At 40.1% G+C, this 26,181-nt stretch overlaps 1 protein-coding gene across 3 annotated transcripts in view; it reads left to right on the forward strand.

Annotated features, from left to right (window-relative positions):
* The window catches only part of LOC117406786 (rho GTPase-activating protein 20-like), a 71,091-nt gene that overhangs the window by 22,136 nt on the left and 22,774 nt on the right, over positions 1-26,181 (forward strand). Inside the window, exons 1-2 of one of the 3 annotated variants that reach the window (XM_034011097.3) lie at positions 11,501-11,943; positions 14,892-14,974. In XM_034011097.3, the coding sequence (XP_033866988.3) occupies positions 11,845-11,943; positions 14,892-14,974 (182 nt within the window). In that variant the 5' untranslated portion in view covers positions 11,501-11,844. Of the gene's footprint in view, positions 1-11,500; positions 11,944-14,891; positions 14,975-26,181 lie in introns of those variants that run through there. The other 2 variants (XM_034011098.3, XM_059028779.1) reach the window with 2 other exon arrangements.

A 26,181-nucleotide genomic window follows, 5' to 3' on the forward strand; every position in this document is an offset into this window, starting at 1 on the left:
AGCCCCTGTAGACAGGCTGACAGATTCTAGCAACTTAAATTTTTCTTGTCTTGTAGAAACACAGAGCTCATCCAGAAGTTTTGTTAAATCAGCACAGCCATCACATGCCTTACTGGTCTGTCCAAAATCAAAATGAGGTGTATTCAGCACTCTTAACATTGTTTCTATTTTCTTGGCTTGATAAAGCTTTCTTTTTCTGTAAGTTTTGCGGCAATGGGAAGGCACAACATGTAGCTTCAGGGTCACCCTGTTCATCAATACCAAATTCATCCTAAGATGACTTGGTGTTCATGTTTTAATATTACTCTTCCTCTGCAAGCTCTGCATAACTTTTGACCAGGCTTTACGTCCTTTCCACAGATTCTTGTCAAAACAAGAATTCACTCTCTCTTTGTCACACCCACGTACCCGAAAAAAATAAATACATTTAAAATAGCAAAGGCTAACAAAAAAATAGATTATATATATATTTTACTTAAACCCACATGCCTACATTTTTATAAAAGTTTCCCTTGTGTACTTGTGCGTAGATGTGATTATTGAACATTATATATATATATATATATATATATATATATATATATATATATATATATATATATATATATATATATATATAAATGTTCAATAATCACATCTGCGCACAAGTACACAAGGGAAACTTTTATAAAAATGTAGGCATGTGGGTTTAAGTAAAATATATATATAATCTATTTTTTTGTTAGCCTTTGCTATTTTAAATGTATTTATTTTTTTCTACTACCTGTCAAAAGTTTTAGAACACTTCCATTGTTCCAGTTTTTATTGAAATTTACGCAGTTTAATGTCTCAATGTACTCTGAAATTAAAGCATAGAACAAATAAACAATTGGAGATAAAAAAAAAATCATGGAATCGTTTTGTTTAACAAAATTTAATCTAAATTTGACTCATCAAAGTAGCCACCTTTTGCAGATATAACAGCCGAACACACTCGTGGCATTCTTTCTACAATGGAAATCAAATGTTGTTCGGAAAGTTCTTCCCAACACTGTTGCAGAAGTTCCCACAAATGTGTTGCACTTGTAGGTTGCTTTGCTTTCACCCTTCTGTCCAGTTCATCCCAAACCAGCTCGATGGGGTTTAAGTTTGGAGACTGTGCTGGCCATTCCATGATTTGAAGCCTACCGTCTTGTTCTTTTCTTCTAAGGTAGTTCTGACATAGCCTGGAGGTATGTTTTGGGTCATTATCTTCATTTTTGTGTCAGAGATGGAATAGAAACAAAGACACAAGTATATTTGTTTTAAGTGGCACACTTATATATTGTGGTAGAGTTAACAATGCATGGGAGGATACTGTGAATGAGGCGTATGAAAAGAAGAAACTTCGGTACGCTCAACTAGCTGTTGAAGCAGAACAGCGAGGATGGAGAGTCCAGGTTTGCCCAGTGGAGGTGGGTTGTCAGATTTGTGGCACACTCCACAACAAAAGTGCAGAGGTGGCCAAACCACGGTTCGCAAGCAGCATGCAGCTCCCGGGTAGTTCAAGTGCGGCTCCTGGTGAAATGCTGGGTGACACACTTTGCAGTTCGAATGAACTGAAGAAAGAATAATAAAAACAAAAAGAGAAGAGAGAAAATGTAAAAATAAACACAAATTTATTATGTTTGATCTATGTATTCATTTGTGTTTATTATTCTTTCTTCACTGCCTTCTCTCTCTTCAGTTTCTCTGAGCCTGCATGTTCGCTGCAAGGACATTTTGTCAGTTGATGACTTCCCGCTGGCACATGTGTATTTCGATCACCGGATGTGCAGTTGAATGTCAATTTCATTATTTTGAATTATGTGCTCGGTCATTTTGTGGAGACAATGGCATTGAACAAACCATCCACGATTAATAAATGAAAGTATGAGGCTTTAAGCTAAGATGGGAGGAAGAGTTTGCTTTCACTGAAAACAGTGGTAAACCTGTGTCTCATCTGCAACAAATTGATGTAAAAGACTGGAAATATGATAAATTATATTAACAAATATGTAAAACACCAAAAACAGCATAACGTACCAAATTTCAATGGGCGCTTCCCTGCTTTCTTCAAGTTGTTTAGGCAAGCACAGTGTGCTGTGTACCACTTTTTACTTCGTACCTGAAAATATCACTACACCAGTAATGAGGGTTTTACTGTCTGCTGGGTTATCGGTTGTCGCAGGTAACAATAAAGTTCATAATCTACACCCCAATACCAATGGTACACCCGGTCAGATGTGGCAGAAGTGTCTGGGTTATGGATTCTCAGTGCTGGGCTGAACAGTTACTGTATTTTAGATTGTTATTGTTTCATTAATCTAAATTTATACTAATATTTTATTAAATGTCCAGTTTGAATACATTTTCATGAAAAGACACAAAGTGAAACTGACAGAAACTTACTTGGTTCTCAAATGGTTCGGCTTAATATCCACATTTTTCTTACTTGGATAATGGATAATGTATGAAAATATGTAGTAATTTGTATAAAACATTCACCAAATGAAGGGCATATATTTAATTTATAAAATACAAAATACATTTAGAATAGAAAAAACATGTATTTAGATTATTTAAAAAAAAAAACAACTAAAAAAAAAAATGCAGAGCACTGTATGTTACATATACTAACACATACAATCCTTATATGAACTATACTATAAAATCCAGCAAATGTTATAACCAATCTGTATATAATTTAGATATCAACATATATGTATACACATAAAAACAAATGATGACAAATAAGAGGCATGTAAGTGTAACATTTATAGCTTACAATTGTAAGATAGCAGGAAACCTGAAAACCATGTGCAAATGCACATGGGTTGAATTTAATTGTTTAATTTAATTGTTTTATTAGTGATTATCCCTGCACCTGGTGATTATAGTAAATTAGAGCCAGGTGCAGGGTATAAAAGGAAAGCAGCCAGTCTGTTCTGGGCTGCTATGTGGAGAGCCTGCTTGTTTGTGTGCGTATTACAAAAGGAAAGGTAGTGTAAACCTTTTTCAGATCAGTGTTAAACCTGAGTGGTTTGTTTTGTTTAACTGTTTTGTTTAATTGGCAGGTAAACGGATTAGCTGTCCTGCAAGATAGTTTAGGTTCCTGTTCTGTGTTTTAGTTAAGTGCTCAAAAAAGAGCGAGGTGTTTGTTTTGTTTATTTTGTTTTTGTGTATTATTAAAAAAAAAAAAATAGCGCGTCAGCAAAATCCATTTCTGTGTCCTGGGTTGGTGTTTTTAAAGGGGCAACAAACCGCGAGTGGTGAGGCTCATTTACACAATATACTGTATATGTATGTAGAAATAGTAATAAAAAATATAGTGAGAGTCAATGAGAGGTCCCTACAAATATAGGAATACAAACATGTGTGTGTGAGTGTGTGTGAGTGTGTGTGTGCATTTTTTTCTTTTAATAGAACAGATGTTAAGATTTTGTAGGCAGTAACAGTCCGTGCTGGACGATTTTTAGTTATCCATTCCCAAAGGAGTGGGGGAAAACCAGGCCAACACAAAACTGCCCTGATGGCAAAACACAAAATAGACATTTCTTCTGTCTGATCATCCTGCATTTTTTGTTCTTAATTTGTTACAATCAGTCCATTTTAGTTTAGATTTTCTCACAAGTTTTGTTGCGCTATCAACGATACATTTACGCTGAGCTGTTCTTTCAGCACCACAAAATGAAGCTTGCAGAAACATATGATAGACGTTCCCTTTCAATTCGAAGACGACCACCGACGACATTATGTATGGGATATGCCTGATATGGGATTGCTGAGCTCTCTATACCAGAGCTGCCGATAGGTCCCTTCCTGGGGTGACGCACTCGGTCCTGCCCCCCGTCATCCTGAGGAGCCATTTCTGTTTTTCCTTCTCAAGACAGTATGGTAAGACCTCTGTGTTGAGTTGAGCGTGTTGATAGAAAAGAGCTCCTCGAGTTGAATCGAGTCAATTGTATTTCTCTTGCATTCGTGCTGAAAGCTGGCTCTCCGCTTTCCCGGAATCAACGACTCTGAAAAAGACTTGCCTTTTTCGGTGTGCACGGTGCTCTGTACACGCGGTGCACAGTGCACATGGTGTTTGGTGCCCAGTGCTATAGAGCTAGTGCAAGAACGCACAGTGCTGTGCGGTACACGGTGCACATAATGCTATGGTACTCGGTGCGCGTGATGCTCGGTACGCACGGTGGATGGTGCACATGGTGATCGGCCGATTACGACAGCGCCAGTGCATGGACATGGTGCCGCATGGTACACAGTGCACATAGTGCTCACGGTACTTGGTGCGCACGGTGCTCGGTATGCATGGTGCACACGGTGCACACGGTGTACAGTGTACATGATACTCGGTGCCGACCGCTACAGCGCTAGTGCACGAACGCACGGTGCAGCACGGTACATGGTGCATGTAGTGCTCTCGGTACTCAGTGCGCACGGTGCACTCAGTTCATGGTGCACACGGTGCTTGGTGCACACCGCTACAGTGCTAGTGCACCAGTGCTTGGTATAAACAGCACTCAGTGCACCCTCCGTGCCCGGTGCTTATTGCACTTGGTGCGTGCGGTACTAAGTAAGGACGCTCGGTACACGCGGTATGCCCGGTGTTTAAGGCGGTGTACACGGTGCTACACTAGGGTTCCCGGTGCACTTGGTGCCCGGTATCCTCAGTGATCACAGCCCCAGCGAGTTAGTTCCAGCAGTCTGCATGGTGTGTGTCACTCAGTGCACACAGAGCCAATTGCGCACAGCACTCCAGTGCTTGCTGCTCTTGGGACGCATACTGCTCTGTGCACTTGGTGAGCATAGCTCCAGTGCACGAACAACATTAACAAGCACCATGTCGAGCATCCAGTGGTTCCACCCCTACACATCATGTGGTGTGAACCTGCCACTCCAGGACAAGCACTCACTCTGCATGCAGTGCTTGGGAGTCCAACATGCCCAGGAAGCTATGGGCAGAGAGGATTTTTGCGACCTATGTGCGGCTCTTCAGTCCAAAATATGTTGCTGTAGGCTCAACAGGGCCATAGGGTTAGACACTGAGTCTCCCATGGCCGAGCCGTCAGCAGCACTCGGAGGCCCCACCCCCGCTCCTTCAGCTCTCGCAGAACCCCTCGCAAGGAGATTCCCTGTGCTCAGGCTCCTGCACCTAGATCTCACAGCTGCTCTCCCTCCCCCCAGACGAGAAGGGTGAAGTGTTCGAAACAAGCGAGGGACATTATTTACTTGAAGGAGCAGATGACACAGGTCCTTGTGCTTCTGTCTAAGCAGCAAGTTCCTGCGGTACCAATACAGATCCTGGCACCGCTGCTACCTGCACCAGACCCAGCCACTTAGCCTCCCACGGGAGACCAAGCCGAGCCTGAATCGCAGGAAGAAAGGAAAGGAAGAAGGGGAACCAGCGCCATTGACTGTGACAGAACCTAACTCAGAGGTTGCCTCTGAGTCTAGTTTGCCACCATTGCCCAGCTCTATGCCGGCACTGAGGGGGCGCGCTGCAAGCTTCTTGCAGATCCCCTGGACAACACCGACAGAGCACCGCTGGTCCATATTCCGGACACAGGCAGCGGCTCCTGCGGTGCAACCCTTCCCACAGTTTCCTGACTTCATGCAGGAAGCTCCTCTTGGAACGCTGCATAGAAGACGCGGAGAAACTGGGGCTGGCTAGTTTCCCCCTGGTTCACTCCACCATCGCGGCCTTGGTTAAGGCTCCACTGGTGGGTGGATCGCCCAAGGCCCCATGTGCCCTAACCCTCAATGTAGGGTTACAGAGACACACCTAAGAGGGCTTATGCAGCGGAAGCGCAGGTAACTCACCTAACTAACACGGTGAGTATTCTCACTGCGTACCTTGATGACGTGCTCACGGAGACCCTGCTCCCAGAGCCAGTGGCCACAGAGCTCCGCCTCATATCTAGTACGCTGCTCCAGATGTCCGGCCTTCAAGGGCAAGCCCTAGGCTGAAGCTTGGCAAGCCTGGTGGTAGCTCGCAGACAGCTATGGCTATCGCAAACTAGGGTACCTGATGCGGATATGGTGGCGTTATTAGATGTGCCGATATCCCCTGGGCATACATTTGGTCCCGCTCTGGAGGAGATCCTACAACGCTCCCTCCGGCAGCGTGAGGCATCTCAGCAGGTGGCCGCTCTGCTCCCTGGCACAAAATAGGTTGAGCCATTGGCAAGCCCCACGACCCCACTGTGTGACCTGAGGCACTGCCTACAGGCCTCAGCAGCAACAGAAAACAAACCCCTCCACAGACTGCCAGCAACGCGGGCCGCGGTTCGTCTGCGCAACAGTGTTCCAGGAGGCAATTCCAGGGCCGTTGCTTTAGGCAGCTGCCTCAGAGAGCTTCGCCCCAGCCTCAGCTGATGCCCTGAGGGCCTGTGGCCTCAGACCCCCTTTACCGTACAACAGCTGCAATATTGGCACGCTTGCACCTCAGATACCTGGGTTCTTGCTACTGTACACAACGGTTACGCGATGCAGTTCCGCTCTGGACCGTCTACTCCGAGGAGTCTTGCACACTTCGTGTCGGACCTTCTTCAGGTCTCGGTACTCAAAGAGGAAGTGGCAGCTTTGCTGTGCAAGTGAGCCATCCGTTTCGTAGACCCCACCTCCTGCGGAGAGGGGTTGTACTCGAAATATTTCGTAGTACCCGGGAAGGACGGCGGTTTCCGCCCCATCTTAGCCCTAAGATTCCTAAAGGAAAGGAGGTTCCAAATGCTGACTCATCGTCACATTCTCCAGTCTGTCCGACAAGGCGACTGGTTTACCACCGTGGATTTACGGGACACGTATTTCACATTCCCAGTCGTTCAGTGTACAGGAAGTATCTCTGCTTCGCCTTAAGGAAAGCGTTACGAGTTCTCCGTGCTGCCGTTCAGCCTCTCCCTAGTCACATGTACGTTTTAAAAATGCATAGACGCTATCCTGGCCCCCTTGCGTTGCAGGGGATCAGAGTACTAAACTCTCTAGACGACTGGCTAATCTGTGCTCAATAGGGAGCAGTCGCTCACACGGCAATGCTGATGCAGCATCTGGCGAGACTGGGCCTCACCATCAGCAATGCAAGGAGTTGGCTTTGACTGGTGCAGTGCACAACTGTAACAGGGCGTGGAGCCCTGTACATTGATTTGTATATTTATTTATTTTTAGAACGGGGTCTCCCCCTCCGCCCCTGTGCAAGTTATTGTTTTGTATTTATTTGTTATTGTATTTGTGTTTAGAAATATATATGACGGCGTAGCCGTGTTTTTTTTATTGTATTTAGTAGCGTGGATGGGAAACCCCATCCACAGTAATTTAAAAACCTCGTGCAAAAGGTGGCCATCTCCCGAATTAATTAAGTGATTAATTTGTTGCTAATCAGGAAATGGTCACCTGCATAAAAGCCTGCAGCTCGCTGCACACAGGGGTGTGTTAGGAGCGAGAGCGAGAGGAGCGAGAAAGAAACAAAACTTAAAAAATAGTAACACAGGAACAGTAACAGCCATTGCCCAGCCTGACCTGTGTTGTTTTGTTTGTTTTATGTTTCTAGACTTGTTTTGTTTAAACCTTTTTATTTTGGCTCTGTGAGCAAGTGTTTTGTGTTTAAACTTTTTATTTATTTTTGTTATTTAAAAATAAAACGGTGCGCCGCGTCTTTTTGTTTTGAATCTGCAGTACTTATCTGGCGTCAGTGTAGTTTCCTTCCTGCTTCTGGCCTGACGTCACTGCACAGCCACCCTGTCACAACAACGTACTTGGGACTCCGGGTGGACTCCAGTACGATGCACGCATACCTGTCGGACGACAGAGTAGCAGCTATTCAGGGTTGTCTCTCCCTGTTCAACAGGGATCGAAGATCCCCTTAGCATGGTTCCCAAAACTGTTGGTTCGGATGGCTGCGGCCATATGAGCCATGGAGCAGGGTCTGCTACATATGTGTCTGCTCAAAGCGTGGCTTAATGCGTTCCATTACACCCAAAGTGCGACAGACACCGTCATCTGAGGGTGTCTTGCACGTGTTCAGCGACTCTGAGATGGTGGAGGATATCCTCCCACCTCTGCACAAAATGGCCCAGAACGCTTCTCTTTGCATTCCCGCCAATACCGTTGCTCCTGGCCTTCTTGGAGAAGGTCCAGTTATAGAAAGCGACAGTTCTCATAGTGGTCTCTTGGTGACCCAGGAGAACATGGTTCTTGATTCTATGCCAGCTCTTATGAGGCTAGCCCTGGGAGATCCCGCTTCGCCTGGATCTCCTTAATCAGACAGGAGGCACTCTCTGGCATCCAGAACCTGCCTGATTCCAGTTATAGGTCTGGCCCTGAAAGGGACCGCTGGACAGCCCTAAGGCTATCTGACGCGATGGTAGCTACTCTGCAGAGCACTAGGGCAGACTCCACTAGGTCGCTGTATGCGTCCAAGTGGAAGTATTTCCAGATTTGGTGTCTGACTACAAGTCACAACCTGCTTTCTTGCCTCATGCCGGTTATCTTGCAATTTTTGCAAGAACTGTTCGATGCTTGAAGATCACCTTCCACACTGAAAGTGTGTTTAGCGGCTATCTTTGTGTGCTATGCCCCCATAAATTCAGTATCTCCAGGTGCGCATTTTCTGATGACCTGGTTTCTCAAGGGAGCTCGGAGGTTACGCCCTCCTAGGAGGACTGTCCTCCCTGAATGGAACCTTGATGTTGTACTCAAGGATCTCACGAAGGCCCTGTTTGAGCCCATTCCACAGAGTTGAAGCATCTGTCTATAAAGACAGCCTTCCTCTTGGCTATCACCTCTGCTAAGCAGGTTAGTGAGTTTCAGGCGCTGTCGGTGCACAGCTCCTGTATGTGTATTTGGGACGATGGCAGCAGGGTGTCACTGCATACAAACCCTATTTTCCTCCCCAAGGTGATCACAGCTTTCCACATTAATCAGTCTGTGGAACTGGAGTCCTTCCATCCACCCCTGTTTTCTTCGGAGGAGGATGAGAGATTTAATAGCCCAGTGCAGGCATTGAGATGCTATGTGGATAGGACAAGAACTCTGCGTCATTCTGACCAGCTGTTTGTCTGTCACAGGATACGGACCCTAGGACAAATCCTCTCAAAGCAGCGTCTGTCGCATTGGGTTGCGGACACAATCTCAACTGTGTATGATGGTGCCGGCTTGCCCCCACCTGGGAGGGTAGCCGCACACCCCACTAGAGGGTTGGCTACATCTTGGGCCCTCTTTAGAGGGGCCTCGCTGTCCGATATTTGTACTGTGGCTAGCTGGGCTACGCCACACACTTTCTCCAGGTTCTACCGCCTTAATGTGGTAGACCCTGCCCTGCCTTCATTAGGCACAAGGGTCCTTGAGGGTGTACGCTCACACGGCTAACCCTGGGGTCATGTATTATCATTGTTGTTGTTGTTCTTGCGGTTCTTGTTTTGTATCAACATTAAAAACATACAGTAGTAGGGCCTACCCTTTGCAAAAAAAAAAAAGCTGTATATTGAATTGAATTATTTTCACTCTTACAACTGTATTAATAATTGTGTTTTGTCATTGATTCATTTGCTGTTCTGTTTTTGAGACGTGCAAGTTTTCTCTCACAGTAACTGCCACATTCAAACTCATCTTTTGTGTTGCTGTGAGTGTTTAACGAGAGATTACTAACTCGCAAATCAATGACTGACATCTTTCATGTGGTGAAATAGCATTGTTTTGCAAGTTTGTATGTAGGAGCTTGTGGTTAACAGTGTGCAGGTGCAGGTGATCAATGAACAGACAGACAGGTGTGTATTACTTATATTGTAATCCCCGGGTTTGTCCCAAAATAATAGTCCAGTTTATTATACACCCACACAAAACACAAAACACATACACAAGTCCGTTAGTGCGTGAATTAGTGCTTGTGGTACAAATACAGTTATTTGTGATGCAAGTGCAGTGCTGTTCCGGATTTGTGCTGGCCCTTGGTGACAGCTTCAGAACGTGTTAGCCGTCTACTAATTACAAGACACAGTTAGACAAACAAACAAACTCTCATGATTCAGATACAGAAAACACAGGTCCTTCCGGGTTATTTTTCTCAAACCAAAATGAAGGAACAGATTGCGTTGCTCCGTCCCCTACTTATACCGTCACTCATGACCCCTTGGTAAACGATTGCAGCCCCTCCTCCAATCTATGGCTGCCACATAATTTCCCTTCCGGGTCGATGAGTTAATGTACCGAAGCTCTGCCCCTTTTCTAAATGACCGACTTCTTTTAACCATAGGAATGAAGTGCCAGGCCAAGCAGTCCAGGATACTCTGTTCCTGTTACTTACAGTGAATATGTATGCATATTGTGTGTGTGCATAACTAGAAATCAATGAGACATGGCTTTAGTTATTCATTGACATGACATCTTTCAGGTTCTGAAATACCATTATTTTACGAGTTTGTATGTAGGAGCTGGGCCATTACATGACATAGCCTACTGTACAATGTAAAGTTAATATGTATGCATATTTTTTTGGCTTAAATCTCCTTAGCATGACATCTTTCAAAGGGTGAAATGGCATTCTTTTGCAATTTTTTATGCAGGAGCTATTAACCATTATATGACATAGCCTACTGTACAATGTAAAGTGATTATGTATGCATTTTTTTATTTTTATTGTACAGCATATTTTTCAAATAACACTAGTCATTTCCCATCCTCAGCACATGATTACACACCCTGAAAGAGAAATGTAGACAGCATTAGCTAAATAAGTAAATACACTAGCGTTATGATGGTTATACAATCTATTGCACATTGGTTACTTTAGTCGTAATCTTCAATGAGACACAGTTGTGCTGGCGACACTGTATACTGGCAGGGAGACCGTATTTCGCACCAATAGTGCCAATTGCAAGGTGACACTGTTTAACAGCGACACTATTTTGCATAACACCTGTTCCTAAACCAGCGCAGTTAAACAGGCGAGGGTTCCTTGCACCAAAACAGTAATTATTCACACCGTGAATATAAACAAGTTGTTACTGGTAAGCACTCGACTAATACAAATGTTTAGGCTTTATTATTTGGAAGATCTAGTGAAATCCACTTGATAACAGTCTGCTCCAATGATATTTTGTATACTAGCTATGAGGACACCGAGGGTCGTGTCCTCGGTTCTACAAATTGGTTTGCCGTGTAAAATAGATTTGGAGGTTGAATAGTAAATACCAAGCAGTCATATAAATACTGCAGCTATAGCTTGAAACCTAAGTGTGACCTCGGAAGAATGTCAGCTCTGGTTTCGACGCTGTATATAACCTCTTATATTGTCAGTCATCTACAAATAGGATAGATACAGTAGCCTACTGTAACAAAAAGAAAACTCCTCACGGTTGTGACTTTGACTTGGGATATTTGGCGCATTACTTAAACTGGCCATTCACTGCATGGTAGATATACTTCTGCTTACAGCGACATGCTTATTAAACGAAACCACTGGCAGACGGTACTAGGACCTTGGGTGCGGGCGTCTCTGTCTCTGGAGGAAGGTCCAGTATAAGCAGTGACGATGCGGCGTTGTGGTTTATTTAGCAACAGGGATAGACAGCTTGATCAGTAGAATACAGCAACTCAACATTAAAAATAAAACACTCACTGTGGCTGTCCTGACTAGGAGAACATACTGTACAGTCAGTAACCTGCGTCTGTAGAAGGGGCGTTCACGGTTTGCAAAAACTTCAAGCGCTATTATTTTGAATCATGAAGACCACCTGATTTCGTCAATCTGAGATTTGCAGGACTGTCTTTTCTGTTGCTTTGATGTTGAAATGTGAATGAATCTGGGATTAAGATTACACTGATATTTTTTTTAACGTTCAAGCAGCCTTAATGGAAATGTCACCTCAACAGGGAATTATTGAACAGAGTCGTTCAGCATCTTTAACCGGGGAATCCAAAATTTCTGGTTTACCAGCAGAGGCTAAAAAGGTAGTTTGTAAAGTATAATTTGCTAGCTACTAGTTGACTATTTGTTAAAACGCAATCAAACCATGTTTATTTAAATTCTAAATTGTATGATATTATAGATGAGACAGTTGCATTAATTATCCATGTGCACTGCCTATTATTATTATTATTATTAATGATAATAATTTTAACTTTTGAGTATAATGTTTCTTGCAAATGTATGGACAATTCCTTTTAGAAAAAAAATAAGTTATTTACAGTTGTCATCAACATAGTTCTTAGCCTTCACTCTGAGTTGGCCCCAACTCAATTCAAAGTATATTTGAGTATGTTTAGTATGGGTCTGTTATTTAGCAGTTACTGTTGATTTCACGTGCAGCTAACTTGTAGCAACTCTGAAATAAATGGTTTCTTGTTATTAATTTTTATGACTGATAATTACGACTATGGCTTAGTTTGAGCTCTTGGTGAGTACTGGAGTTATGAAAATGCTACACATTTCCACTGCGTTTGTGGTTAGATTTAGTTACTATATGAAAATGCTACACGTGTCCACTGCGTTCGTGGTTAGATTTGGATTGCGCCCATTTCAATAAAACCACTGTTTGTGTTTTAGGACACGAATTGGTTTCAAACGTGCTTATGAATCTATATAGGGACTATTCAGTGCTAGGATCGTTTAGATTTTGTTTTCAAAATTGTTGTTTAGTTTATTACTTGTTTTATTAACTAGTTTTGCAGCCTTATTTTTTATCTATGTTTTGACGATATATTTGCTACGTGTAAAAAATATTATTGATGTCAGCAAATATTGTTAGAACATCAGCTAAATCTATCAGCTAGACAACCACATACTATAAACGTTATTTCTCAATAGCTATTTATAGCGCAATATATTATTTATTTCTTAGCAGACGCCCTTATCCAGGGCGACTTACAATTGTTACAAGATATCACATTATACATTATTTCACATTATACAGGTATCACATTATTTTTACATACAATTACCCATTTATACAGTTATATATAATATAATATATTTAAATAGCTCAAGAAGTTATTGATATCAGTGGGTATAAATGGCTGTAAGATGTGTCTGTTTAATACATAACAGTATGTCTGGTACTTAAGAGGACTAATGGGTTCAAACTTACCGAGGCATGTCCAACAGCATGACCTTGGGCAAGTCACTGGACATCCTTGACATAGTTTTGTGTGGACAGTATTACAATTATTACAAAATTATCATTCTATTTGTGCTATAGTAGTTTAAATGGTGTTCTGAAATAATGTTTTTTTTTTTAAATTTTATTTTATTTTATTTTTAGAAAAAAACATATTCAATGTGTTCACATATACTGTGCACACTGTAAAATGGATTGAAATAGTTTTAAAACCAATCCTTGTAGGATATAAACAAATATTATACACAAAGATGTTTGGTTTACACACAAACCTTGTGTGCAATTGTATGTTGATGATATACATTTTTGTTGACCAGAGGCATTTTCTGCTTTGGCGTTACTTATTATTATTATTATTATTATTATTATTATTATTATTATTATTATTATTATTATTATTATTATGTCTATACATGCTACACTGTAATGTCAAAACAATTAAGTTTCATTAAATATAGTCATAATTATTCTAAGACATATTTATTAAATGGTTTATAATTCAAATATGTTTATTGGATGTACCAGGTGTCATTGGAATATAACTTGAATGAAACAGACGGTATTAGCTTGACATGGTTTTCATCTGTGCCTATATGAATATTGATTTTGTTAGATCTGCTTTTTTGCCACTGGGCACCGTGCTTTCCTGAAATTCTTTATACACAGTATCAACGTTTCCATTAGTATTAATAACCTCTAGGCTACAGCTTTGATTAAAGTATTTATAATTCAACTGCAGATGTTGCTGAATTTTACACTTGATAGATGCAGTGGCCTACAGTAAGTAATTCATACATTTGTATATTAATCGTGTGTTATCTCTATTATTTAGTCAATTTAAGGCTATCCTACTATGACAAGGACTACTATTACTTATACACTACGAGTACCGCACTATAGGCTACTTCTACTACCAATAAGAATAATACCAATAAACCGTCATTTGCATGTAATTAATTTATTAGTAACAACTTGCCTTCTCATGTAGTTTTCATAACTATACATTTGACTAAGGAAGTGTTAAATATGATACATGCTGTACCGTTTTGTGTTCATTATACACTTATACACAGCATACATTGTCTATAATGACATGGGTCCCTAAAACTGAAACCATTTCTTTTTCCTAATTTAGATATTTTTTAGTCCAAATGTAGTGCTGCTATCTTTGTTTGTTGTTTTGTGCACAGAAATGCACAGAAAACAAAACGCAGTATCCTCTGCTGAATATTTCACATGATGTTACATTCAGTGAGTCTGCTGCCCTATAACTGTTTAAATGATCAAAATATCACTGGAAATTACCCAGCAATTTCAAAGATTTCTCTGGATTCTTTTTAAAACTTGAATATACAGTAATACAATATTTCTTAAATGGGATCTATGAAAGGGTAGTTAGACCACTTCTTCACAACCTTCCAACAATTTGGAGGTAATAAACAACCTATAAGTGACCCGTTGGGATACTGGTACCACATATACCCCTAGGCCACCTACAGGACACTTAGCACATTACGGCTCCACCCTGGAGCAAAATATGGAGACAATGGAGTTTTATGAAACTTTGATTAAAAAAAGGCAATGTGAGTTAGCTAGAATGATAAGAACGTGTAATATTTTACCTGACATAGTTAGGTAAAATATTGAAATGAATTATACAATTCTATTTTTGTGAGATGTGGCAGTTAGGCACTGGAGTTTGTATTTTTACATGTACATTTTAATATATTTATTTTGGTGATGTAAGTTGAGATAAAGATGGTGTGTTTTTTTTTGGTGTAGAAATGGAAGACTCTGGCACAGAGGCGACAGTCTGCACCTTCACTGGTCATCAGCACTGCACTTAAATCCAGAACAATTTCCAGGTATGGAAAGAATCAGTTTCTTCTGGTTTTGTTGTGGTGCTTTCAATTACTGTCTCCCTGCAATATAGTCTTTATAATTTTTATTTGCATTACAAGTCACATCTGCATTAGAACCCACTGTATTAGTAGCAACTACACTCATAAATGTCTTGTAGGGATGGTCAAAATAATCAAGGAAAACTATTTAAATAGAAAATAGTGGTCCACAAATCCTATTTAAAATGCAAAGAGAAAATAGGTCGTCTAGGCTCCCCCCCCCCCATATTTCTACTACTACTATGACTACTACTACTACTACCACTAATAATAATAATAATAATAATAATAATAATGGAGTAAGATCTTTCTCAGCAGAAAACACTCAAGCACCAAAGATTGTGAAGAAAATGGTTAAAACTTTTTTAAAGTTACGAAAGGTGTTTTCCTTTTTTACCTTTTCTTTGTCACTTTAAAGTGTTTTTTCTACAAACCAAGTAATTAGGGCTGTGCATTTTCAGATTTAGATGTTTTTACTGTGGTTTTAATCTATGTTTTACTTTTTGTAAAGATCAAATGAAAACGATCATAATTAGCTTCTAAAAATTCAGAGATCAGATGCTTGCAAAGTTTTCTGTTATATCACTGAAGTCCAGCTTTCTTATCAAGTCACTCTCAATGGATATTAAGGTGACAGCGTTCATTCTGGCCCCTCCTATCACTGAGCGGTAAAATATTTTACTCCTGCTCATCCTGGAGAATGACCGTTCCGCTTCAGCATTTGTAATCCTGCTCATCCTGGAGAATGACCGTTCCGCTTCAGCATTTGTAATCCTGCTCATCCTGGAGAATGACCGTTCCGCTTCAGCATTTGTAATCCTGCTCATCCTGGAGAATGACCGTTCCGCTTCAGCATTTGTAATCCTGCTCATCCTGGAGAATGACCGTTCTGCTTCAGCATTTGTAATCCTGCTCATCCTGGAGAATGACTGTTCTGCTTCAGCATTTGTAATCCTGCTCATCCTGGAGAATGACCGTTCCGCTTCAGCATTTGTAATCCTGCTCATCCTGGAGAATGACCCTTCCGCTTCAGCATTTGTAATCCTGCTCATCCTGGAGAATGACCGTTCCGCTTCAGCATTTGTAATCCTGCTCATCCTGGAGAATGACCGTTCTGCTTCAGCATTTGAAATCCTGCTCATCCTGGAGAATGACCGTTCCGCTTCAGCATTTGTAATCCTGCTCATCCTGGAGAATGACCGTTCCGCTTCAGCATTTGTAATCCTGCTCATCCTGGAGAATGACCGTTCTGCTTCAGCATTTGTAATCCTGCTCATCCTGGCGAATGACCGTTCTGCTTCAGCATTTGTAATACTGATCATCCTGGAGAATGACCATTCTGAGTGGCAATATCAGTATGATGATAAAGTTGATGACCATGACATATATCAACAGTATGTACAGCATAGTATAGAATACGAATTAGCAATACGTATGTGTGGCAAAGTGGTTTGCATAATAATAATTGCAACCGGGTTGATGATTTAGTGTACTGTAGCTCTGTCCCCTTTCTAGATGTCTGACTTCCGCCTAACCCTGGGAATGAATTGTCTGGCCATCCAGTCCAGGGCACTCTGTTCCCTTTACACAATGCCCTCACAGGTCAGGAGGGAGATTTATCACCAATAATCATTCTGTCTCTGTCACAATATGATAAGCAGTTCTGCATATATATTCAAAAATGTTAGTGTGACATACCTGTACAGATGCATAGATAAAGAGACAGCCAGACATATATATGACATCGATATATACCCAGAATCTGATACTCTCATGAACTTCTACTAAAGAATGTTAATATTAAGTTTCAAGACAATTGAATAAGCTGGTCTCCAGATATATGCAACAATGTAAGTGCGACATACGGATGGACGGATGGACGGACAGCCAGCCACCTCCATATATCCCCAGAATCTGATACTCTCACAAACTATGCTAAATAATGTTAATACTGAGCTTCATGACAACTGGAAAAGTGATTGTCCAGATTTATACAAAAATGTGTGAAACACAGATGGATGGATGTCTGCAGGGATTTCATAGCCCAGATAACAATGATTTCAGAACACAATGAGGACAATTCCTGCACTCTGGTTGGTGAACTAATGTGCTTATGTATGTACATTAGTTCTTGTGAACTAATGTTCAAATGTACTGTATATAAATGATTGTATCATCCCACAATTCCTTGTCAGACTGTTAATTATTAAAGCATATTCAAACGTGTTTAGCCATCGCCTCTCTTGTTTTCAACTTCTACCATCATTGCCCAGAATTCCTAGCTACTAGGAGTCATGTGAGTCACATAATATTAACTGTACTCCGTATTTGATATTCACTGCATGCTTCTTCCCCTCCCTGTAAAGCCAGAGAAGTATTTGGGTAGTTTGGTTAAACAACACCAGCGAGCAGACTCAGTACAAGCAGTGACAATTGTGCTCAACTCTGTGATTACTGAGACCACTAAACTCATTGTAATTTAATGTCTCTTTTGAATTATAAACCACAGATTGCTGTTTTGTAGATATAAATCTGAGCTCTGGCCCCGGGGAATATTGCAAATACAGCCTATGTGCTGATCTTGTGCAGATGGCTTTATGATGTAATGTTTGTTGAATATATTGTTTTAACAGACAAATAAGCATATAAGTGTACTTACATAAACATTACTGTTCAATAGTCTGAGTTCATCAACAAATGTAGAAGCAAGACCAGAATAGAGTTTGTTTATGGATGAAAGGAGGTCACTTCCAAGGATTCATTGTCATAAATTGAAAAAAAGAATGAATGTAACATTAGAAAATTCCTGAGTTTGCAATGTATCCAGATGTGGTCTTGTAATGTGATCTACTCAATGTGTGAGAGCTGTGTGCAACTATTTAGCATCAATCATGGGACAGTAGAAGGATACAGTGACTGCACAAGGGGCATGATAGTGGGAACAACTATCTCAACACTGGCTGCATTGTCCAACATGACCATTGAGTCTCATGGGTTGGAACTGCAATGTTTGCAGAAAACTACAACTGGGGAGTCTGGTCACCACCTAGTCATGACCAGGGCCAATAAAAAATGGTAGGAAAATTTGCCAAAAATTGCTGGGATATTTTACCAAATTTTGCGGAAAATTTGTTGCAAATTAATACTGTTGTATTTGTATACTGCATTTTTTCTATTTTATTTTATTGATACATACAAAGAAGAATCAAAACATTATATATTGTTGCAAAAAAAGCAACTTTATTATTTTCTTTCACAAAAACAGAATACTTTCTTAAAAAGGGGCAAAAGAGCAACTTGTATGTATGTACAGTGCCTTGCGAAAGTATTCGGCCCCCTTGAACTTTGCGACCTTTTGCCACATTTCAGGCTTCAAACATAAAGATATGAAACTGTAATTTTTTGTGAAGAATCAACAACAAGTGGGACACAATCATGAAGTGGAACGAAATTTATTGGATATTTCAAACTTTTTTAACAAATAAAAAACTGAAAAATTGGGCGTGCAAAATTATTCAGCCCCCTTAAGTTAATACTTTGTAGTGCCACCTTTTGCTGCGATTACAGCTGTAAGTCGCTTGGGGTATGTCTCTATCAGTTTTGCACATCGAGAGACTGAAATTTTTGCCCATTCCTCCTTGCAAAACAGCTCAAGCTCAGTGAGGTTGGATGGAGAGCATTTGTGAACAGCAGTTTTCAGTTCTTTCCACAGATTCTCGATTGGATTCAGGTCTGGACTTTGACTTGGCCATTCTAACACCTGGATATGTTTATTTGTGAACCATTCCATTGTAGATTTTGCTTTATGTTTTGGATCATTGTCTTGTTGGAAGACAAATCTCCGTCCCAGTCTCAGGTCTTTTGCAGACTCCATCAGGTTTTCTTCCAGAATGGTCCTGTATTTGGCTCCATCCATCTTCCCATCAATTTTAACCATCTTCCCTGTCCCTGCTGAAGAAAAGCAGGCCCAAACCATGATGCTGCCACCACCATGTTTGACAGTGGGGATGGTGTGTTCAGGGTGATGAGCTGTGTTGCTTTTACGCCAAACATAACGTTTTGCATTGTTGCCAAAAAGTTCGATTTTGGTTTCATCTGACCAGAGCACCTTCTTCCACATGTTTGGTGTGTCTCCCAGGTGGCTTGTGGCAAACTGTAAACGACACTTTTTATGGATATCTTTAAGAAATGGCTTTCTTCTTGCCACTCTTCCATAAAGGCCAGATGTGCAGTATACGACTGATTGTTGTCCTATGGACAGAGTCTCCCACCTCAGCTGTAGATCTCTGCAGTTCATCCAGAGTGATCATGGGCCTCTTGGCTGCATCTCTGATCAGTCTTCTCCTTGTATGAGCTGAAAGTTTAGAGGGACGGCCAGGTCTTGGTAGATTTGCAGTGGTCTGATACTCCTTCCATTTCAATATTATCGCTTGCACAGTGCTCCTTGGGATGTTTAAAGCTTGGGAAATCTTTTTGTATCCAAATCCGGCTTTAAACTTCTCCACAACAGTATCTCGGACCTGCCTGGTGTGTTCCTTGTTCTTCATGATGCTCTCTGCGCTTTAAACGGACCTCTGAGACTATCACAGTGCAGGTGCATTTATACGGAGACTTGATTACACACAGGTGGATTCTATTTATCATCATTAGTCATTTAGGTCAACATTGGATCATTCAGAGATCCTCACTGAACTTCTGGAGAGAGTTTGCTGCACTGAAAGTAAAGGGGCTGAATAATTTTGCACGCCCAATTTTTCAGTTTTTTATTTGTTAAAAAAGTTTGAAATATACAATAAATTTCGTTCCACTTCATGATTGTGTCCCACATGTTGTTGATTCTTCACAAAAAATTACAGTTTCATATCTTTATGTTTGAAGCCTGAAATGTGGCAAAAGGTCGCAAAGTTCAAGGGGGCCGAATACTTTCGCAAGGCACTGTATGTATGTATGTATGTATGTATGTACGAATGAATGAATGCAAAACATGCGTTTTGTATCTGAATACGCTTTGAGGAAGACATTTTACTTGAACCACCTAAAAAGTGAAACAAGACATATTAAAACTACACATAGTGGCATACTTTTCTTGAAAATGTAGTTATATTTGAAATAATTTTAAAAAATGTGAATAGTACAGTACAGTGCAGAGTGAACTCTTCAGTGTTCTATTTTGCACGCCATATGAGTACGAAGAAGCTGTTGCTAACCACTGTTACCTTCTAGGGTTGCCTCTTTAAGATTAATGCTAACATATGCAGGGAAAATGGATCCAGGAAGGGACGCATATAAGTATTTGAAAGAAGCATGGCAGATACAACAAGGAAGGAAAAAACAAAACAAAAGGGAAAAATAAATTTGGTAAGAAGGGCAGAACTGATCCTGGGTGAGCATTCAGTGGAACAATTTACCTGCAGCGAGAAATGAATGGCTGGTCTGGGACTATTTTCAGTGTGATGGTGACGTGAAAATTATAAGCTTCTTTTGAGCTACAGGCTTGCAAGTCATCATCCCTTAACAAGGTAGGGATATATTTATATAATTTATGTTGAAATAATATAAAAATATTAACATTTGCAGATGGTTGATAGTTTTTTGCGGGGCGTACTGTTTTTGGCGGAATCCGCAAAATAAATGCAGCCACAATTTTCTGTTGGCTCAGGTCATGACTGATTGAGCCTGTAGAACCTTGGGGAAAGCAATAGAGGTGTTACAGTGGCAATTCACAGAAGCCTTTAAAATTGGACAAGCTCCAACCTCTTTTCACTTGAACAATGCGCCAAGAACTATGCGTTGTGTGCTATTAAGGAAGGCTCTTCTCTAATATTTGGACAATGTAATTTGACACAGAGCAGCAATTTATAGTCAGACCGAGCAGCCACACATGGATGGTTGTATGGAAACTGGCTACAGTGAACATAAACTAGATCCCAAGTGAAAATGCCGCACTAATAAGACTACTAAGAAAACATTTGCAGTACAAAGAACATTGAGCAGACTGTACGAGTTAGAAGACCAACACCCTAGAGCCTGGCCAAGGTAAAAAATTAAATAAAAAGGAGACAATTTACCATAGAAGAGCAGGAAACAGAAAAGTGATACCCTTTAAACTCCACGGGCCTCAACACCTTTCAACCACTCAATGAAATAACAAGAAAAGCTACTTTACAGTGAAAATAAGCGTAATGGGTGATGATTTTTAGTAAATGTTGTACGGTGTTCAAAACTCTCTAAATGCACTGTTGGTGACAGTTTTTGTCTGTTTAGCTTTGCACATGTTTAGTCATTACCTCTGTGAATGAAGGTAGTCTATCTCTATTAAACACTGTTTACTTGTGTGGTAATGTTGTTGTCATACTGGTTGCAGGTAACAGTATAATGCAGTACACCGAGAGTACGTTTTTTTATTCTTTTTAAATCAAGGGTAAATAAGGTGCGGTCGAGTTCACACACAACACATTCATAGACACTTTTTATATATAATCTTTATTGTTTCATGCAAGCATGAATGGTCCAGTGGCAGGATTCTTTTCTTTTCTCAATGAAGCATCCATTTCTTCTCCTACTGCACTACTGAAAGCAATTTACCATACTGAGTCAGGAGATAACACTAGTTATGAGTAAATTCAGTTCTTGCAATTCAAACTTATCTTTTTTCATACTACTCACCCCTTAACCTCACATCCTTTGACCATGTAGCCCACAATCAGTACAAAAAGGTTCAAATATTTGGCAGAGTTGTAAAAATAGGGATAAAGAAAGAGGCTACAGTAGTTGTTTTTTTTTATCCCTCACAAGTTTCACGCTTTGGGCTCAGACCAAAATTACAATAAACATAAATGAACACGAAGAGATGGACAAAACTTGAACATGCTGACATAATGATGAAAATATTAAATTGAGTCAAATTTTCCCTACTTTTAGTAGTAAGTTAAGTTTCTTCAAGCCAAAAATGTCTGTTGGGAAAGCATGTTTCTGAGTAACTATTAAAACTGGCTTCCTATTGCTCCAAAAACATGACATACTGTCTAACACCCTTTAAAAGTTTTGTGTTTTGAACTCACAATAACACCTAAAAATATATATATATATATATATATATATATATATATATATATATATATATATATATATATATATATATATAGTGCTGCCAGATGTGTGGTGTTTCCAACCTTTTGTTGGTTAGGCCTCTGGTATTAAAAGTCTTCAGCTACCTCCATGTGACAGGCCAGCATAGTGGGTGACGTCAGACCAGGAAGACATGCAGGAAAAGTACTGCAAGGTGAGTCGCCAATGCGCTCGTATTTATTAAAAAAACAAAAATAACAAACAAAACAAAAGGCTTGTTGGTTAAAACAAACATTTAAACAAAACACAGAACATGGAGTGCAGCCAGCTGAATAGCAGTAGCATTTACCTTGAGATTGATCTCTCTTATTTCTCTTATCTCCGACTCCCGCAGCGCTCAGCTGCTACACTTTTTATACATGTGGCCGTTCTCAAATTGCAAACAATTAACCAATTTGAAGATGGCCACATTCTCCATGTGTTATTTTTGGCAGGGAAAATAATTGTCTGCTTCCCTGCCAACCCAGAACCCACATTATCTTTTAACAAACACATATACAAATAAATACATTTCAATAATAATATTTCACAATAAGTAATAATAAGAAGAAGAAGAAGAAGAAGAAGAAGAAGAAGAAGAAGAAATAATAATACGAAACAACATATGGGCGGGCGTACCCCTCCACACTCCAATTAACACTCCAACACAACTCTCTATTGTTAGAAGAACAGCCAGCAAGGCTTTGAAAATTTTATAACAATGCAGGGAGTAGTTTGGAAGACTAGACTTTTTTGTATTGTATTAAATTTGCTATCACTGACTGCCTGTTTCCTCACAGTTGCTGTGAATCTAGCCCAGTGAGAAATTTCAAGTTTTTGACCTGGTTTTCCTAGACAGAAAAAAGAAGACTTTTACTGTCAAATACTGCAAAATGACAGGTAAAAATAATCTGCCAACAAGACTATCAATTGGATCTACAACATGACTTGCACTTTCAATGTGACAAGTCTGCAAGTTGTTTGAATGTTTCTGGAGGGATACATGAAAGTTCATCAATGATTACCACCTCTAATTCTTTCAGGGAAGTTGACAGTGGAAATCTGCTTTGAGGTTTGATCTCCAGAATGGCTTCACTTCTGATAATGAAGCGCGGCTAACCCCTTACTATCGGTCCCCTATTGAACTAAAACCGGTCTGTTGTCTTGACCTTCGCGGAGCTGACTTTGAGTCCTTTTAAATTACAGAATAAATGTCTGGATTACCATTTGCATAACAAATAAACCAGTCATGATAGGGGGTACATTTGTAAACCAAATTTACAGAAATATATATATATACATATATATATATTGAGTAATTTATAAACTGTCACAGAAACCCGAGATGGAATTGTTTTCCTGTAACTGACTGAAGAGGCCCATCTATTATTTTTTATAATACATGGATAAAGAAGACGAGGTTTAGCATTACAGTTGGGGTTTTTTTAAACGTAGTGTTTCAGTGCTGTACACATGTTCTATGTTGTTATCCGTTAGTGCTTCAGCTTTATTTGGACGATTGCCTTTACCTTGTTTTAATTTCCTTTTCCTCTCCAATTTCTCTGAGATACGAATGTACCAGCTTTACATCATTTTTTTTAACATATTCTCATTTTGTTGATCATTAATTAACATTTCTGTACTGTGGGTGTTGTTAAGTGATTGAAAACGAGACATTTGTGTTTGAATTGAAAGTGACGGTCTCGAGGAGTCAAATGGGTCAGTTCAAGTATATTTTCCTCTACAGGAATTATTACTTTTTGATGTCACTACTGTGGTATTTTGCCTTTTTTTCGAATGCATACAAATCCCAATTTATGTTTGAATTAACATGTGTACTGAATGTACCCAGATCTACCGAGGACTGAGATTAAAATATAATTTTAAATGCATTTCCTTTATTCCTTATGCCATTCTATTCCCAACTAATCAAACACAAATCACCAAAACAGAGAGTAAACTTCAAGAGCCCTGTCTGCAGCACTGTGAGAAATTCTTCTTGGCACAAACAACAGGGATGGCACATCCATCTGTTGGAGGTTTTGTCTCTCATTGACTGCCCAACTTGAATTACTCTGAAGTGTCTTTTCAACAGGTTGTTCTCAGTTGTAAATAATCTAATGAGAATGGATGAATGCTCACTGGCACAACCACTGTTTGCCTTTTTGAACTATTTAGGGCTTGGGCTGACCTAGGTATCCCTGACTTCCCATTGGTATGGTAACAAGTGCAAGTGTTCCCAAAGAATGATACTCGAGAGCAAATAGCACAACGTGCTATAACTTGTCTTGAAACTGTCCATTAGAAAAAATAAGACATATCTTTTGAAGAGAAGTCAATGCCTGTGTTATGATAGAAAAATCTTATCTTGGGACCCTTTTGTGTTGAATTTAGGAGTAACTGTCTGTGCAGTAATGTTCTGGAAGTTAGGCAAACTTGTTTGGGCATTTGTGGTAGGCCTTTATCTTGGTGTGTAAATACAGTTCTGAATGTAAAGCACACTGTAGTAGTTTTGGCTGTGTGGTATGACTGTGTAAGGTCAAATGGGTGTTGTAATTGTGATACCGCAGGTACAGTAGTCCATCTATGACTTCAAACATAAATTAACTAAATATGAAAAACAACTACAACAGTACATGTATCCCTGTCCTTTTACCTTGGTTTTAAGTTTGTACACTGTGAGTATTCTAGTCCAATGGTCATTTTCCATGTATTGAGACAGGTAGGGATTTAAAGTCTAGATAATCCTAGGTAATTGCACCCACATTATTGACCTACTTAATGTGCTAATATCAATAACAGTGGCATGTATTCATTCCAGGTATGTTACATCTGTGTCTGACTCAGGTGGCTGTATAGGCCCTATAGCTGAAGAAACTGTCACGGTGGAAGGACGTGTTCAGTGAACCAATTATAAGCAGCATAATGAAAGCATTCTGATGAACTGTGGAAATGACAGGGGGTGAAATAAGGATTAAACACTGTTCAGAAACACTGTTAACACTTCTCAATCTAGACTTTGATCATCAACTTATAGTGTATATCGTGAAGATTCTAATGTTGACAGCTATTTCCACGGTATGAGACTGCACCAGCTGCATGATTGTAGCCAGAAAAGCACTTTTAGTTTGTGGCTTGCATGCTCCTGGCCAGATGCCAGACTTGCTGTACATGTCCTGTCACTTACCATTGTTCAAACTGTGAGAAACTACAGTAAGTCAAGTATACAAACGTCTCAACAGTGTCTTCAGTGATTTTAATAAAAAAAAAAACTGAAGCATAATTTTAAGCTTTTGTTGTGATATTTGCTCCTCCCACTGGGCAACCATGGGTGAAAAGATTTAATAGTGGTCCCCCAACCTCAACTTTAATGACTTCATCCTTCTTTCATGCTTTTTTCCATGACGATCCTCACACCTTTAAAATGTCCAAAGCTGTTTTTCTGTCCATAAATCTGTAAGCTGAACCAAAGTGGTGAAGAATGTGCATCTGGTAAAAAGGTGACTTAATATAAATATTTTGAAAGAAAACAGAGACATTTGACAGGTTACATGGAAGGGCTGGATGAGGTGTTGTTCTATATATATTTATGCATGCTGACAAATTGTGTGACACCCTGTTATAACGCAGGGGTTAGAGATTTAGCATTCTAGCAGTAAATTCTCTGCTGGGTGTTTCCATGACTGCTTGTTTTCATATTTCTGACATTTATTAAGTATGGAGAGATAAACTGATCTGGTTTGTTTCTGGACCTGTGGGAGAGGGAAAGGCTGCCTGAGAAAGTTTTTACTCAATTGGGGAATATTACACAAGATGGAAATACATTACCTTTCTCAAAGAAAATGTGACTAGATCCCATTCCCCCTCCCATCAGCCTTACTGGCACTTTATGGAGTCCCGTTTCACATTCCCTTAGTGCATTAGTTGTGACTACTAGTGTCAGATGAATACCCCAAGCTCTAACAGCTGAACAGAGAAGTTTCACCATTCCACCCAGTCTCCAGAGAATAGGCATTTCTCAAAAAAGTGTGCAGAAAGTTATCCCTATAGTGAATCAACTTTAT

The sequence above is a fragment of the Acipenser ruthenus genome, chromosome 8 (genome assembly GCF_902713425.1).
Source record: "Acipenser ruthenus chromosome 8, fAciRut3.2 maternal haplotype, whole genome shotgun sequence".
Classification (NCBI taxonomy): domain Eukaryota; kingdom Metazoa; phylum Chordata; class Actinopteri; order Acipenseriformes; family Acipenseridae; genus Acipenser; species Acipenser ruthenus.